The 17,645-nt window shown below is 35.6% G+C and overlaps 4 protein-coding genes across 4 annotated transcripts in view; 3 read left to right on the top strand and 1 right to left on the bottom strand.

Moving 5' to 3' along the window:
* LOC116173245 (solute carrier family 35 member C2) overlaps positions 1–17,645 on the bottom strand; it is a 30,044-nt gene that overhangs the window by 4,920 nt on the left and 7,479 nt on the right. The gene's annotated exons all lie outside the window — the stretch shown is intronic.
* Positions 4,144–6,290, top strand: LOC116173242 (juvenile hormone epoxide hydrolase 2-like). The gene is made up of 4 exons (XM_031490593.1): positions 4,144–4,370; positions 4,879–5,620; positions 5,667–5,901; positions 5,952–6,290. The coding sequence occupies exons 1-4, from the start codon at positions 4,185–4,187 to the stop codon at positions 6,163–6,165; spliced, it is 1,377 nt and encodes a 458-aa protein (XP_031346453.1). The 5' UTR covers positions 4,144–4,184; the 3' UTR covers positions 6,166–6,290.
* LOC116173240 (juvenile hormone epoxide hydrolase 1-like) lies at positions 8,474–11,305 on the top strand. The gene is made up of 4 exons (XM_031490591.1): positions 8,474–8,709; positions 9,875–10,616; positions 10,663–10,897; positions 10,948–11,305. The coding sequence occupies exons 1-4, from the start codon at positions 8,524–8,526 to the stop codon at positions 11,159–11,161; spliced, it is 1,377 nt and encodes a 458-aa protein (XP_031346451.1). The 5' UTR covers positions 8,474–8,523; the 3' UTR covers positions 11,162–11,305.
* On the top strand, positions 11,768–14,247 carry LOC116173241 (juvenile hormone epoxide hydrolase 1-like). The gene is made up of 4 exons (XM_031490592.1): positions 11,768–12,019; positions 12,828–13,569; positions 13,616–13,850; positions 13,899–14,247. Exons 1-4 carry the CDS (start codon positions 11,834–11,836, stop codon positions 14,110–14,112), a joined length of 1,377 nt encoding a protein of 458 aa, XP_031346452.1. The 5' UTR covers positions 11,768–11,833; the 3' UTR covers positions 14,113–14,247.

Here is a 17,645-nt window from a genome sequence, read left to right as displayed (position 1 = left end):
GTTGACATTAACGATCACGCAAGTCCCCTAATGGCCCTAATCCTATATAATTGAACCTTCTTATATACGAATTATTATTAATTAATCTAACATACTTTTAAAGGAAACTTCAGTCAAAAGCTTTGAACAAATCGCCGAATATTAGTGAAGAATGTTTCCCGTTCTCACAAATATAGATATGACTTGATCAACACATATTGATCACAATTTAACAATTTATTAAGTACAATCTAGATATAGTTATACTATGCGATCAAAAATGAGCCGCTGTCGAGTCACCTTTACAATTTTTGTTTACATGGGAAATCGTACTTAACTTAAATTTCCAAAGACGGCTCATTTTTGATCGCCCACTATAATGTGGTACATATATGTATGTACTTGTTGATGAATTACACTCAAAGCGCGACTTAATTTATATCAAATTGGCATAAACGGCATTAGCACTCAAGGTAAGGTATCAATTATTTTGCGTTATTATATACTTCACCTAGCGGGAAAAGTTCCCTTTGATCCCTCGGCTCCCCAAATTTTCAAAACTATTTGGAATTGTCATCATCCTTCTAATTGTCAAGAACTCTAAATTTTTGTGAATGCGGTATTGAGAGCTCGAATTAGAATTGCAAAATTTTATAAATCAGCGGCTATCTTCACCCAAAAGACGACATACCCTCATCTGTTATTCTAATGAGATAACTTATGAATACTGAGAGTATTCTGAATCGATTTACATAAACAATAATGAATAAGGAGTATATAAAAAAGTTAAAAGCGTATAGTTCGTTTATTTACCCAAACAACTCGAAACTGATTACCCTGACTATTCAATGAGATCAATCTACAGACTATAATCAAGAACGTTCCACAATAATCTCATTGTCTTCATCTCGCACTGGTAAACAGGAAATTCTTATCACGTTACTGATGTCCGGTTTTTGTTTGTTCAAAATCTCTTTTAGATACCCCCATCTATTGGACTCGGAGAAGGATACCAAAGATATAATCTTTGGATATACATATCCTGAGAAGGAATGCAGAAAATGTTTGTCCCTCGCTTTACATAAGGAGACACCATAATTCATAAAATACAAGAAGACATTGTAAGCGCAGCTATTTGGTCAACTCTTCGACCAAGACCATAACACCACCTACATAGTAGTTCTTGTACATTTCTGAAAAAGATATTGTTTACTTCAGAAAATGTAATATTTTGCAATCAATATGTAGACGTCTGCTTACGCTTATTGGTTTCCAAGAGGCATTGAATCAGAATTCTGACCAACGTCTCTGAAGACATTGGCATTTGGTCACACGCACTTATTACTTTTTGTTTGTTTATATATTGTAAAATGTTAACGAAAATGTCAGCCAAATTAACCCTCGATCGATAATTTCTGTATTTCTGAACAACAACTTTAAGAGTGCGAGTTGTATGGAATGACTAAAGGTGCGGCGATCAGGGCGGACCCAAAATAAGGGATGTAGTTCCAATTTCCTATTTTATCAGAATTTTCTCTTACAGTTCGGTGAGTTTACATTAGTATAATTAAATAAAAATAAAAACTCACCCTTAGCCTTAGGTATTGGTTAACTATTTCACACCATTTACCACTTGAAAACCGCTACCTATAGGTACACCGCACCGCTTAAACTTTCGCAAACTACTGCCACAAAACAGGCGTTGCATTGCGCGGAAAAAGAGATAACAGGTATAGTTAGCGTAAGCGCGACCTTCGCATATCTTTAGTCACCATAGACAATTCAAAAGTAAAATCTTTTAAATAAAAACTGAGGTAAAAACAATACTGTCACTCTTGACTGAGAGTTTTAAGATAATTTTGAATAACGAACATCCCAAATAATGATGATCAGATAAGATCAGTCATCACATCAAAATACTTCTAGAGCCACCCAACGTCTTTAATTTTTAAAAGGTATTTTTAGAAAAAAAAGTCTACGGCAATAAAGCACCGCAAAGTGAAATATGTACCCGAAATGCGTTTTGTCCATCCAGACATACTTTTAGAGGCGTTACTCTAGAATCCTAAATATTTTGCGATAAGGTATGCCAAATGGCCTTCAAATTCAAAATCTTAAAAGGGAGGACCCTCCCCCATGAATTATTCTCTAATATGCTGTTTTTAGCACATTTTAAATGGAACGATCGTAGTGTGGATAGAAGTTGGTCTCTCTGTGGGAGTATATCTACAATATCTTGGAACTGTTTGAAATTATGGATTGTACAGGCCACATTCTATAAGAAAATTTTTTTTCCGGGTCGATCTGAAAAAATTTTTTTTTCGGGCCTCAAAAAAAGGCAGTGTATAACCTTCCTTTTTTACCAAAAATCGACTGCACCAAAATTTCTCGGGAAAACACTTTTTCTTATTAATTTTGGTGCGTAAAATCCAAAACAATTCGTACTTTTTCGATCAGACTTCTCAATCAAAAGTTATAGACTAGAAACCAATTTCGAAAAAAAATTCAAAGGGCTGTAACCTTTGAACTAGTAGCCCAATCTTGGAACTGTTTGAAATTATGGATTCTACAGGCCACATTCTATAAGAAAATTTTTTTCCGGGTCGATCTGAGACAATTTTTTTTTGGGCCTCAAAAAAAGGCAGTGTATAACCTTCCTTTTTTACCAAAAATCGACTACACCAAAATTTCTCGGGAAAACACTTTTTCTTATTAATTTTGGTGCGTAGAATCCAAACAATTCGTACTTTTTCGATCAGACTTCTCAATCAAAAGTTATAGACTAGAAACCAATTTCGAAAGAAAATTCAAAGGGCTGTAACTTTTGAACTAGTAGCCCAATGTTGGAACTGTTTGAAATTATGGATTCTACAGGCCACATTCTATAAGAACATTTTTTTCCGGGTCGATCTGAGACAATTTTTTTTGGGGCAGTGTAACCTTCCTTTTTTACCAAAAATCGACTGCACCAAAATTTCTCGGGAAAACACTTTTTTCTTATTAATTTTGGTGCGTAGAATCCAAAACAATTCGTACTTTTTCGATCAGATCCCTGTTAACCAGAACAATGGTACACGTACCAAGAGAAATGTAATTGACACTTTTATTTTACATTCAAAGAATCCCGTATAGAGCAATATAACAGCGCCATCGCGGTGCAGTCCATCTGAAATGAATTATTTTATAATGTTCTCCATATTAAACAAGAATCGTAGCTATTATCAGTCAGGCGTCAGTCTAGTCAAATTCTAAATCAATCGCACTAATCTGCCAAAGTAACAATATAATTCAAATTTAAAATAATATATTCTATGTTTGGTCCTTTCGTACTAAAACATCCATTTATTTAGCGATACAAAAAAAACTAGGTAAGCATATGTTCAATTGCATTGGATTGTGTGCAATTATGGGGGGTCGCCCTACTATTTTCAAATTAACAATTTATTTTTTTATTGCAAGTGGAGGAAACTATTTGAACTTCTCATAGACTATTCTCCAAGGAAACTTATTCGATCTGACGATCAAATTGCTAGAAATTGAGTAACAATTAACTAATGCAAGGATGGCGAATGAAAATGCGGTCAAAAGGAATTTTTTGCAAGAGCCGCGATTTTGCCAAAGCCTTGATGGTAACTAAAAAACCTGGGGCAAGGAAGGTACCACGAAAGATCGGTGTAGCATATGATCTTTGGTACCACTTCGAAAATTGTATAATATATTTGTAATGTACCGTTTAGAGGGCATGTTATACGCCCTATTACCAGAATAACTGAATGAGTTGAAAATTAATTGTCGAGTCAGATATCTATAACACGTTATTTCTATATCAATTGTTACAATGCAAAGTACCACTGTATTTATGTCAACTGCTAATTAGAAGGTCTGTCATGCATAACTTAAATTTAAAAGTTAGGTAATTCGTAATTCCTTCAAAGAACTTTATATAAGTAGGTAATAATATTTAGTTTTGTAAAGCGATTTTTTCTCTTTTTGGTTTTCAAAGGGTGAATTGAAAAACGGCATCGCCGAATTCGCTCCTTTTTTGTTGTTGTTATGTTATGTTTTAATTTTGTATTTAAGGCTCAAATAAACTTCATTATTATTATTATTATTTAAATAGGTACCCACTTTAATTAAACAACCGCGCTCCCACTCCCGACAGTATAATATTAGCGTAGTTTGTTGCTGATGCTGTTTGTGTAAAGATGGGATTCCTTCGAAAAGTGTTTTTACTTTCATTCACCACCTTCATCGTTTACTTGGGAATTAAAATTCACTCATCCCTCCAACTGCCGCCTCTACCCAATTTTGATAACGAATATTGGGGCCGCGGTAAGCCAACAAAAGATGATATCGCGGTCAGACCCTTCAAGATCAATGTCCCTGACCAGGTAATTCATTTGTTAACTTTCCAAAAGTGCATATAATTTTTCCGAGACTTGGCATCCCAAGGGTCATTCATACCTATATGTAGAACTATCATACTGACCGAACTCATTTCTCACGGTGAGAAACGGGAACTCGGTTCACGTGACTTTCGGCGTGCGTGTAGTAATCTCAGTAATTGAGTAATCATTTAATCATTAATTTACAATTGTTGCTTTATAAAAATATGCTGCTGATAATTCTATTAATAAATAAACACCGCCGGATTTCCATGGAGAACAATTTTGAAAAGTCAAACCACCATTAAGATTTTACTGATCAACCTGGGGGGTATCTAGGTTCCCTAAAGTGAGAGTTCATCCCGTATTGTATTGAAATGTAAATTTCATTTCCCAAAATCATATAAAAGGATTCTCACGTTTTTCCAGCAAAATCATCAGTTAAAGAAGAATTTTTTTATCCTTCCTGATTTAGTAGGTAAATTAAAAAAAATTATTTCTCTTATTCTTTCAGGTATTAGAGGTTCTGCAACAAAAGCTAAATCAACCCCGATCGTTAACGCCCCCACTCGAAGGAATTCAACAGCAATATGGCATGAACACCAACCTGTTGAAGGAAATCATAGAATTTTGGAAAACCAAGTACAACTGGCGCGAACGAGAAAAGTTTCTGAATCAATACCCCCAATTCCAAACAACAATACAAGGTTTAAACATACACTTCCTTCACATCAAACCAACAAAAAGCAGTGGAAAAGATGTGGTGCCTTTACTAATGCTGCACGGTTGGCCAGGATCGATACGCGAATTTTACGAAGTGATCCCCCTGCTAACCGCACCTCAGGCCGACAGAGATTTTGTTTTCGAAATCATCGTCCCATCACTTCCCGGCTATGGTTTCTCTGAGGCGGCCTCCAAACCGGGTTTGGCAACGCCACAAATGGCAGCCGTCTTCAAAAAGTTGATGGAGCGTTTGGGTTTCAAAAAGTTTTACATTCAAGGAGGCGACTGGGGTGCGATCATCGCGTCTCATTTTGCAACCCTTTACCCAGAAAGCCTTCTGGGTTTGCACTCTAACATGTGCACCGCACAGACGCCTATGTCTTTCCTTAAGACTATCATCGGCAGCATTTATCCCTCCTTTGTTGTTGAAGATAGATTTAAAGACAAAATGTATCCATTATCAAATGTATTCTCATATTTACTGCTAGAATCGGGATATTTCCATTTGCAAGCTACCAAGCCAGATACAGTGGGTAGGTTTAGCAACAAATTTTTAGTAGACTTACAAATTTGCTTTAGGTGTAGCATTGGGAGACTCGCCAGTTGGTTTAGCAGCGTATATTTTGGAGAAGTTCACAACCGGGACTAACCCAGACTGGAAAAATCGAGAAGACGGAGGTTTAAAACTAAAGTACACCTACACCAACCTCTTAGATAACGTTATGATCTATTGGATCACGGGTAGTATAACCACATCGATGAGACTGTACGCGGAAGAATTGTCAAAAACGAATCGGGAATTACAATTAGGGAAGTAAGCCATTGTATTAATCTAAGATAGACTTGTACGAGGTTTCGTTTCAGTTACCCCATAGTGGTACCTAGCGCATGCGCCAGATTTCCCTACGAAATTATATATCAGCCGGACTGCATTTGGAAGGACAGATATACGGTACTAGTCCAAACGAGCGAATTTCCAACTGGTGGTCATTTCGCCGCGTTTGAAGAGCCAAAAGTGTTTTCGGAAGATGTTTGGTCTGCTGTGCAAAAGTTCAGAGACCTCCTAAAAAAAAAGTAATTCTAGATAGGTATCGTTTTGAGTTTTTGGATTTTGTTACTGTGGTATCTGTTTTTGTTACATTAATAGTTGTTATGCAGATGTTTTCCTATAATTTGTATGTTTAATAAACCGAATTTTTAATACCTAATGGTGCAAGTTTTTATGAATTTAAAAATTATTGATTTACTTTCTTTGTGGGATTTGGAGTAAAATATAGGTAGGTACATAAGATTATAATGGTATGGATTTACCTATAAGCGGAACGTCATGAAACATGAGAACGTCAAGTTTTATTATGACTCACTGAGGCAACTTTATTATACTTTTCAACAAAACACCTGCGTATTCAAAAAATATTTTATTTTAAATGTTTTTTTAATTTTTCCAAAATAATGATTTCAAAAAAAGGAGTTCCGGACTAAAAAAACATTCCCATGATTCCGGAGTGACAAAACCACTCTGATGATTCCGAAATTTTAAAAAAACATGCCGATGTGTTCCGGAATAAAAAGGCGATTACGGAATGATTAAAAAAAGTCACATTCCGATGCATCCGGGATAAAAAAAGAGGCGATTGCACGATTCCGATGTAATCCCCGAATGATTAAAAAAAAATAAATACCAAAAGAACAGGAGGCAAAAATCCCAACTATCCCAATTTGTTTAAAAAAACAGGGACCAATAACTTCATAAAAAAATATAAATGATTAAAAAACATTAATATTAAAATACAAACAAAAACGCTGTTTGCAATTTCAAATTAAACTAAAAAAAATGCGCGAGGACGCAAGATGGGCGTGTAACCTGAAACAAAAAAACAAAGAAATGTAGTTTAAAAAAATGATTAAAAAAAGAAGAAAGGATTTGATATTAAAATTTTAAAAAAATTGTTCAACAGAAATCTGTGATAGTCGAAAATTAGAGCAGTCTATAGAGCAACAGTCACTGTTCAATAAAGGCCCACTTACCGTATGTAGTGTTTAATTAAGAGGTGTACACTACCCCTCATCATTTTTATCCTTTCTAACTTTTACATCTATTTGAAATATGTAAACTTGTTTTTAATGATCAGTTCAGGACAGAATTGGCTAGATCTAAAATAGAACAAACTTCACTTATTTTGGGAATTAAAATTTACGACCATTTACCTCATAATATAAGAAGCTGGCTTACATAGAATAAATTTAAAAATAAATTGTACCTATATAAGCTGATTCAAATTCGAGGGCCACCATGGGGAGCTCGGGAACTGTAAGAGATAGGTAGGTAGCTTAAATTTGGCAAAGTTGCGCATTTTAATGATTAACAAAATTCCGTTTTGAAACCGATAAAATTCCGACGACTTTCGGAGATATCCAGAAAAAAACGAAATTTTGCAAAATCGTTTTTATTTTTTACCGAAGTTATTTAAAAACATATTTCGAAATAAATGATACATTATTATGGCCACTTTTGTCTCTCTACAAGATGCTGCTTTTAAATTTTAAGTTTGACGTTTCGTCTCCAGTCAGCCATCATCAACTTTGTTTTTTCTTATGGAAGCAATTATTACTTTTTGTGTGATTTGATAGAGAACTATTTTATGATTTTAAAAATGTAAACATCACTATCTTTTAATAAGAAATAGCGCTATTAATTCGTAAAAACGCAAGAAACGACGTACACTATCCGAGACAAAATTTTCTTGGCAAAAAAGAAGATTAACAATATTAAAAAAATTATGATGTTTATATGTTTGAAACGAGAAAAAAATTCTCTATCAAAACAGAAAAAGTAAAAATTACTTCCATAAGAAAAAACAAAGTCGCTGATGGTTAACCGGGGATGAAACGTAGGATTAAAAATTTAAAACTAGCATCTTGTAGAGAGGAAAAGGTGGCCATAATGCGGTATGCCCCAATATTTAAGTGTTTACCTGCCTGATATACTGACTTGTTCCATATGGTTCAATTGCATTAGATTAGTGTATGCAATTATGGGGATCCCCCCCTCTTTTCAAATTAATAATTTATTTTTTTAATTACAAGTGGAGGGGAACTATTTGAACACCTCATATACTATCCTTCTTTGATTTGAAGATGTAGTTAAATCAAATTACTAGAAATTAAGTAACAATTAACTAATGCAAGGATGGCGAATGAAAATGCGGTCAAAAAGGAATTTTTTGTATGCATCGCGATTTTCCCAAAGCCTTGGGGTAACTAAAACAATTGGGGCCAGAAAAGTACCACGAAAGATCGGTGTAGCATGATCTTTGGTACCACTTCAAAAATTGTATATTTAAAAGTAGGTACCCACTTTAATTAAACAACCGCGCTCCCACTCCCGACAGTATAATATTAGCGTAGTTGGTGTGCTGTTGTTGTTTGTGTAAAGATGGGATTCCTTCGAAAAGTGTTCTTGCTTCTATTCACGACCTTCATCGTTTACTTGGGTATTAAAATTCACTCATCGCTCCAACTGCCGCCTCTACCCAATTTTGATAACGAATATTGGGGCCGCGGTAAGCCAACAAAAGATGATATCGCGGTCAGACCGTTCAAGATCAATGTCCCTGACCAGGTAACTAAATTGTTAACTTTTTTCCAACACTGCATATAATTTTTCCGAGACCTTTGGAATGTTTCAAGGGTCATTCGGATAGGTAGTCCTCATCGAGTTTTGATATCATGCTGACTGAATTCATTTCTCACCGTGAGAAACGGGAACTCGGTTCGCGTGTCCTTCGGCGTGCGTATAGCTATAGTAATAATCTCAGTAATTGAGTAATCATACATTTACAATTGTTGCTATATAAAAATATGCTGCTGATAATTCTATTAATAAATAAAAACCGCCGGGCGCCGGGCAGTGGTTTTCCATTTTATGCCCTCAATATTCCATGAAGAAAAATGTTGAAAAGTCAAATCACCATTAAGATTTTACTGATCAACGTCGGGGGATCTAGAAGAATTTTTTTATCCTTTCCGATTTATTTAAAAAAATTACTAAATACCCCACGTTGACCCACCCCTAAACTAAAATAGAACAAAAATTCTGACCCCCCCCCCCTCAAGATTCGGTATCGGGAGAATTTTGAAAATGGAATTGAATATGACCGTAGCCTTTGAGAATTAATACTAAATTGAACTGTGTTTTTGATTCCCCCCCAATGTGCAGGAGTTTTAGAAACATTTAGGTATTTTCATACACACGTTGAATCAGGAAGCACGTTAATTAAACGATGTTATTCCAAACATTTAAAAAAAACTCAAAGAGGTATATTATTGGAAAATATTTTCCCGTATTTTCCACAAACATTTTGGACCATTAGTTTATTTGGGAAAAATGTTTGTTTGTGTGTTCCATGTGTATAATTTAAAGCATAAAAAATTAAATAAATATTTGTCTGGGGGGGGGTCGGCAACCAATTATTTAGGAAGTTCTCCGTTTAGTGGGGCCTAAATTTTGGAAAAACCTGGCCCCACTGAATTTAATGTTACGGTAGAAGGGGTTCTCCTCCTTATTTGCGTGGGGGGCTCCATATCCCAAAATACGCCCATCTGAGTCTGACCCTATGTTAGATTTTTGAAATATATGATGTCCACCCAGCAAAAATAGTTGGTTACAGATTAATCAAAAACTTGGTGTCTACTATATTTAGGACAGCAATTTGGGAATGGGCTTTATATAACAGTAAAAAGTAATAATATAACACCCACCGAAATTATTTCTCTTATTCTTTCAGGTATTAGAAGTTCTGCAACAGAAGCTAAATCAACCCCGATCGTTAACGCCCCCACTCGAAGGAATTCAACAGCAATATGGCATGAACACCAACCTGTTGAAGGAAATCATTGAATTTTGGAAAACCAAGTACAACTGGCGCGAACGAGAAAAGTTTCTGAATCAATACCCCCAATTCCAAACAACAATACAAGGTTTAAACATACACTTCCTTCACATCAAACCAACAAAAAGCAGTGGAAAAGATGTGGTGCCTTTACTAATGCTGCACGGTTGGCCAGGATCGATACGCGAATTCTATGAAGTGATCCCCCTGCTAACCGCACCTCAGGCCGACAGAGATTTTGTTTTCGAAATCATCGTCCCATCACTTCCCGGGTATGGTTTCTCAGAGGCGGCCTCCAAACCGGGTTTGGCAGCGCCACAAATAGCAGCCGTCTTCAAAAAGTTGATGGAGCGTTTAGGATTCAAAAAGTTTTACATTCAAGGAGGCGACTGGGGTGCAATCATCGCGTCTCATTTTGCAACCCTTTACCCAGAAAGCCTTCTGGGTTTACACTCTAACATGTGCGGTGCGCAGACGCCTATGTCTTTCCTTAAGACTATCGTCGGCAGCGTTTATCCCTCCTTTGTTGTTGAAGATAAATTTAAAGACAAAATGTATCCATTATCAAATGTATTCTCAAATTTACTGCTAGAATCGGGATATTTCCATTTGCAAACTACCAAGCCAGATACAATCGGTAAGCTTAGCAACAAATTATTGGTAGACTTACAAGTTGGTTTTAGGTGTAGCATTAGGAGACTCGCCAGTTGGTTTAGCCGCGTACATTCTGGAGAAGTTCACAACCTGGACTAACCCAGACTGGAAAAATCGAGAAGACGGAGGTTTAAAAATAAAATACACCTATACCAACCTCTTAGATAACGTTATGATCTATTGGGTCACGGGTAGTATAACCACATCGATGAGACTGTACGCGGAAGAAATGTCAAAAACGAATAGGGAATTACAATTAGAGAGGTAAGCCATTGTATTAATCTAAGACAGAATTGTACGAGGTTTCGTTTCAGTTACCTCATAGTGGTACCTAGCGCATGCGCCAGATTTCCCTACGAAATTATGTATCAGTCGGACTGCATTTTGAAGGACAAATATACGGTACTAGTCCAAACGAGCGATTTTCCAACTGGTGGTCATTTCGCCGCGTTTGAAGAGCCAAAAGTGTTTTCGGAAGATGTTTGGTTAGCTGTGCAAAAGTTCAGAGACCTCCTAAAGAAAAAGTAATTGCAGATATTTAAATATCGTTTTCAGTTTTTGAATTTTAATACTGTGTTATCTGTTTTTGTTACATTAATCGTTGTTATGCAGATGTTTTCGTATAATTTGTACCTATGTTTAATAATAAACAGAATTTTTATTAATGGTTCATTAAGTTTTTATGAATTTTTATTACTCTCGCTGTGTACTTCATCTGACATGAGCTAAGACACATGAATGTACCTATAGATATTTTTTTTAATTAAATAGAGATTAAAATGATTTTAAATGCTAATACGGTTTGAAATTTATAATGTAACTTTTTAATGAGGGAAACTATTTGAACTCCTTCACTCATACACCATCCTCCCAGAAAACTGCTTCGATCTAAAGATATAGTTAAATCTATAAAATTGCTAGGAATTAAATAACAACTAATAAGGATAGCATAATGAAAATGCGTTCAAAAGAAATTTTTTTGCACAGGCGTCTACTACGTAACTAAAAAATTAGGGCCAGGAAAGTACCACCAAAGATCAGTGTAGCATGATCTTTGGTACCACTTATTCCAAAATACGAAAATTGTAGGTATATTTAAGTAGGTACACACTTTAATTAAACAACCGCGCTCCCACTCCCGACAGTATTAATATTGGCGTAGATATACCTAGTTGGTGTGCTGATGTTGTTTGTGTAAAGATGGGATTCTTCCGAAAAGTGTTCTTACTTTTATCCACGACCTTTATTGTTTACTTGGGAATTAAAATTCACTCATCGCTCCAACTGCCGCCTCTACCCAATTTTGATAACGAATATTGGGGCCGCGGTAAGCCAACAAAAGATGATATAGCGGTCAGACCGTTCAAGATCAATGTTCCTGATAAGGTAATTAAATTGTTACTTTTCCAACACTGCATATAATTTTCCAAGACCTTTGGAATGTTTCAAGGGTCATTCAGATAAGTTAGTACTTATCGAGTTTGTTATCACACTGACCGGGTTCATTTCTCACAGTGACGAATAGGAATTCGGTTCGCGTGTCCGTCGGCATGCATGTTGTAATCTCACTAATTGATGATAATCACTTATCATTAATTTACAATCGTTTCTAATTCTGTCTATAAAATATGCAGTGATAATTCTATTAATAAATCAAAACCGCCGGGTAGTGGGCACATTCCATGAAGAAGTAGTCTGAGGGTCTTGGCATATGGAGCAAAATTTTGAACAATAAGATTTTATTGACCAATGTGGAAAAATACTAAGAGGCTGCCTATGAACACCAGTTAAGAAATTACATAAAATTGAACAATGTTTTTCATTTTGTAAACAATCAATCAAACAAATATATAAGTATTGAAAAAAACCATGAATTGTACCAACTCTCTTGTCGAAGTCATAATCTTTTACCCCCCCCCCCCCCCCCCCCATGCGTAGAAACATTTTATAGATTCGTAAAGGCAGTAGGCTTATTGGAAAACCTGTAGATAAAATAAACCTTTTTTTTTTCAAATAAACCAGAGGTTTAAAATATATCGTTTCAGAGCTACTAAAATATCGAATTGGTATTTCATTTGAGAAAAATTGGAAAGAAATTATTTTTCCTAAAATGCTCTTTGTAGGCACACATTCATACTGACCTGACAGTTATTATACTGTCTTTGAGTTTTGATACACCCTTTAATTATTTCAGGTATTAGAAGTTTTGCAACAGAAGCTAAATCAACCCCGATCGTTAACGCCCCCACTCGAAGGAATTCAACAGCAATATGGCATGAACACCAACCTGTTGAAGGAAATCATAGAATTTTGGAAAACCAAGTACAACTGGCGCGAACGAGAAACGTTTCTGAATCAATACCCCCAATTCCAAACAACAATACAAGGTTTAAACATACACTTCCTTCATATCAAACCAACAAAAAGCAGTGGAAAAGATGTGGTGCCTTTACTCATGCTACACGGTTGGCCAGGATCGATACGCGAATTCTACGAAGTGATCCCTCTGCTAACCGCACCTCAGGTCGACAGAGATTTCGTTTTCGAAATCATCGTCCCATCACTTCCCGGGTATGGTTTCTCTGAGGCGGCCTCCAAACCGGGTTTGGGAGCGCCACAAATGGCAGCGGTCTTCAAAAAGTTGATGGAGCGTTTGGGTTTCAAAAAGTTTTACATTCAAGGAGGCGACTGGGGTGCGATCATCACGTCGCATTTGGCAACCCTTTACCCAGAAAGCCTTCTGGGTTTGCACTCTAACATGTGCGCGGCACAGACGCCTATGACTTTCCTTAAAACTCTCATCGGCAGCGTTTATCCCTCCTTTGTTGTTGAAGATAAGTTTAAAGACAAAATGTATCCATTATCAAATGTATTCTCATATTTACTGCTGGAATCGGGATATTTGCATTTGCAAGCTACCAAGCCGGATACACTGGGTAGATTTAGCAACAAATTGTTGGTAGTCTTACAAGTTTGTTTTAGGTGTAGCATTGGGAGACTCGCCAGTTGGTTTAGCCGCGTACATTCTGGAGAAGTTCACAACCTGGACTAACCCAGACTGGAAAAATCGAGAAGACGGAGGTTTAAAACTAAAGTACACCTACACCAACCTCTTAGATAACGTTATGATCTATTGGGTCACGGGTAGTATAACCACATCGATGAGACTGTACGCGGAAGAATTGTCAAAAACGAATAGGGAATTACAATTAGAGAGGTAAGCCATTGTAATAATAAGATATAATTGTACGAACTTTCGTTTCAGTTACCCCATAGTGGTACCTAGCGCATGCGCCAGATTTCCCTACGAACTTAGGTATCAGTCAGACTACATTTTGAAGGATAAATATACGGTACTAGTCCAAACGAGCGATTTTCCAACTGGTGGTCATTTCGCCGCGTTTGAACAGCCAAAAGTGTTTTCGGATGATGTGTGGTCTGCTGTGCAAAAGTTCAGAGACCTCGTAAAGAAAAAGTAATTGCAGATAAATATCGTTTTCAGTTTTTGAATTTTGTTACTGTGTTAATCTCTTTTTGTTACATTAATATTTTGTTATGCACATGTTTATTTCCTATAATTTGTAGGTTTAATAAATAGAACTTTTAAAAATGGTGTAATGGGTTTTTATGAATTTGTAAATGATTGATTAATTGATTTTCTTTGTCCCGTTTGGAGTAAAATATATACATAAGAATTATGATATGGATGTATAGATACCGTTAACAAGTAACAAACTTGGAAGAAAAAACTATTACCTAACATGCAACATTGAATAAACTCGATCTATGGATAATAAATAGTATCTGCGACCCATGATTCCTTTCGCAGGGAGCCTCGCATTGTGCTTTATCTGATAATATTCATGAGTGAATGTAGACAATTTTTTTAAAATTAATTCGAAATTAAAATGGATTTAAATGCAAATTGTCACCTGAAGTATTTCATGCAACGAAATCATGAACTCGAATATAAATGAGGACACCTAAACAATCCTCTCCAACTCTCGGAGGTGCACTTGATCAAAGGATGACATGGGGCCCCTCGACGCCATTGATTAGTCGGCTTTTACGACATGCAGTGCCACTGCAGTAGCGAAATTCTACTACCCGTCGCTACACAGGTATGCAAATGCAAGAATACGTCTAAAAAAAGAAGGTAACCTTGTGTACAAGGGAGAAAGAAAAAATTGCACTCTAATTACCTGTTCAGATCAACAATACTCTCATTATGTGGGCAACGAAGCTTTTCATTCTTTTGGCTCAAAGCAATCGAAAGATTTGCATAGCGACTTTCTATAAACAATTTGAAATTTCGACTGTAGACTGGCATAATGTTGCCTTGCCATTAGGTGAGTATGGAATCGGCTAAGAGAAGGGCTGTAACATTGGAGCTGTTCAACGTATATACTCGATTAAATACAATATGGACTTATAGCCACCTGGGAGGAGCGAATGATGGTGATCCTTAAATACTGGAGACGAGTAAACAAGGCAGCATTCCATTAAATTACGAATAGTCAACCCTATTTGTTTTGTTGAAGTCACCCAGTTCGTTATTTGTTATAATAAATCTGTGGAGAAGCAAATTAACCCAAGTTGCGTGAGAAGTTTAACGCGCGTGTTGTCCGATTACGGAAAAAGGTTTTATTAAGTTGAAAAAGGAAGCAGTGTAGTACTGCAACTGCGAGAGGTTCTCTTCTCATTAAAAGTTAATAGTTTCTACTGTCCGACAGCTGCCGAAAAGTTGTTCATCTTATTCACCAAACCGGTTTTGTTTCTCATCTAATTCTGTGTTATTATAAAGCAAACGCTTCAGCGTTTGGTTCGCCTAGTATCGCAAATTTTGTACGACCACATTATTATTTGGATTATTATGAAACAAAACTGTAATTTTAAGATACTACCGTCATGGAAAACAACGCTACATACCAATGACGTTGACAGTGAATCGTTTAACCCAAATTGAAAGCAACTTTCACACATTAGTAATTTAGAAATTTTGTTTGTGTGCAATGATTTTCAAAACTGTATCTGTTCATTAACAGCAATCGTTAGTAAATTACAAATCATGATATCTTCTAAATATTTTAGCAAAACCCATTAAAATGTTATACACCACGATGAAATCGACGAATAATAATAATAATAATATATATTAATTCCCAAGACAAATTTTGAATTGTATAGGATACCAGACACAAAAAAATACAATTAAATACAATTTAAAAAATGTTGGTCATACACAATATAATGGACAAAAATGAAAGAATGCAATATAAATTACACTAGAGATCCGCAATTTTTATCAATACAATTTAGAAATTCATCAATTGTATATGGTGCATTGACTAGAAGAAATTTTTTTAAAGAAGTTTTAAAGCACTGACTTCTAAGTGTACTTGGAAGAGCATTAAATAATTTAATGCCCATTGACGTGGGAGAATTATGGGCAAGTTTAAGCCTTGTTAAAGGGGTGATAAATTGTTGTTTATTGCGCGTGTTGTAATTGTGAAAATTGCTATGGCGTAAGAAATGTTGCTGATTATGGAAAATAAAAGTTAACAATTCAAGTATATAGAGTGATGAAAGTGTAAGAATATTCAATTTTTTAAATATCGGGCGACCCGAATCAAATTTCTTACTACCCGCAATACACCGGACTATTCGTTTTTGTACCAAAAAAACATTTTTTGCCGCGCTTGACGAGCCCCAAACAATTATTCCATACGACAATCTGGATTGAATTTGAGCATAGTAATAATTTAAAGTATGGTTCGCATCCATTAATTCTTTAAGATTCCGTATCTGGTAGCAATAAGTGTTTAGTCTTTTAATAAGATTTTCGCAGTGACATTTCCAATTTAAGTTTTGATCTAAATAGATCCCCAGAAACTTCCCAGTGCCTAGAATATTAATGTTTTTGTTGCTTGAGTCAGACAAATGGTTATTTCCAAAAGTTGTAAACGGTAGGAAAAATGTTTTATCGTGATTTAAGAATAATTTGTTAAAATTAAACCAATTACTTAGCTTATTTAGAATCTCAACAGCTTTTGGATATATATTTTCTTGCTTCTTTCCGGATATTAATGCCGTCGTATCATCCGCATATAAAACCAAGCAATTTAAGAACATGACAATATCATTAATAAATAATAAAAATAAAATAGGTCCTAAAACAGAACCTTATGAAACCCCCATATTAACAGGCAAAGCTGTGGATAAAAATTTTGCAATAGTGGAACCGGTTTTAAATTTAATTTCTACTTGTTGACACCTTCCAGAGAGATATGATGAAAACCAATTGGCAACAACGCCTCTGATACCGTAAGTATTTAATTTTTCCAACAGTAACAAGTGATCAACAGTATCAAAAGCCCTGCTGAGGTCACAAAATATAGCAAGGACATTCTGTTTTTTATCAAGAAGTGAAATGATGTCGTTAACAAAGGAGTTAATGGCAGTAATTGTCGATTTCCCATTGCAGAACCCGTGTTGTTTATTACTTACAATGTTATATTTAACAAGGTGACTATTTAGCCTCTCTAATTCAAAGACTTTTGACAGCGTCAAGCTAACAGAAATTGGTCTGTAATTCGAGTAATCTCGAGAGCAACCTTTTTTGTGAACGAGATGTACGGTTGACAGCTTAAGTTCTTTCGGGAAGACACCGTTTGAAAAAGACATATTGACTAAATGTGTGACAGGTTTTATTATAATAATACAAACTTGACCTTAGCAAAGAATTAGGTATACCATCGGGGCGTGAGGAATGTTTATTTTTTATGCTTTTTTTTAAACAATTTAATAATTTCGTTTCATTAAATGGCAGTGCACACATACTTTCGCGAATAGTCATACTAAATAAGGCTCCATACTGTTTTATGTTTATTGTCGGAGGATTTGATTAAGTTACCATAAAACGATTTCTTACAATTCATAATGTATTGCCGGTATTTACATTTGTGTGTTAAATAAAGTTTTTTAAGCACGGGATACATTTTTTGGAGGTGGT

This window comes from Photinus pyralis, unplaced genomic scaffold (genome assembly GCF_008802855.1).
Source record: "Photinus pyralis isolate 1611_PpyrPB1 unplaced genomic scaffold, Ppyr1.3 Ppyr1.4_LG6, whole genome shotgun sequence".
Classification (NCBI taxonomy): Eukaryota; Metazoa; Arthropoda; class Insecta; order Coleoptera; family Lampyridae; genus Photinus; species Photinus pyralis.
This window is presented reverse-complemented; position numbering and strand designations above follow the sequence as displayed.

Bases quoted from the DNA above. Each gene is read 5' to 3' on its own strand.
- LOC116173242 (XM_031490593.1), top strand. From the start codon at position 4,185: ATGGGATTCCTTCGAAAAGTGTTTTTACTTTCATTCACCACCTTCATC. The intron at 4,371-4,878 runs GTAATTCATTTG...TTATTCTTTCAG, and splicing joins AGATCAATGTCCCTGACCAG to GTATTAGAGGTTCTGCAACA. The intron at 5,902-5,951 runs GTAAGCCATTGT...GTTTCGTTTCAG, and splicing joins CGGGAATTACAATTAGGGAA to TTACCCCATAGTGGTACCTA.
- LOC116173240 (XM_031490591.1), top strand. From the start codon at position 8,524: ATGGGATTCCTTCGAAAAGTGTTCTTGCTTCTATTCACGACCTTCATC. The intron at 10,617-10,662 runs GTAAGCTTAGCA...AGTTGGTTTTAG, and splicing joins TACCAAGCCAGATACAATCG to GTGTAGCATTAGGAGACTCG. The intron at 10,898-10,947 runs GTAAGCCATTGT...GTTTCGTTTCAG, and splicing joins AGGGAATTACAATTAGAGAG to TTACCTCATAGTGGTACCTA.
- LOC116173241 (XM_031490592.1), top strand. From the start codon at position 11,834: ATGGGATTCTTCCGAAAAGTGTTCTTACTTTTATCCACGACCTTTATT. The intron at 12,020-12,827 runs GTAATTAAATTG...TAATTATTTCAG, and splicing joins AGATCAATGTTCCTGATAAG to GTATTAGAAGTTTTGCAACA. The intron at 13,851-13,898 runs GTAAGCCATTGT...CTTTCGTTTCAG, and splicing joins AGGGAATTACAATTAGAGAG to TTACCCCATAGTGGTACCTA.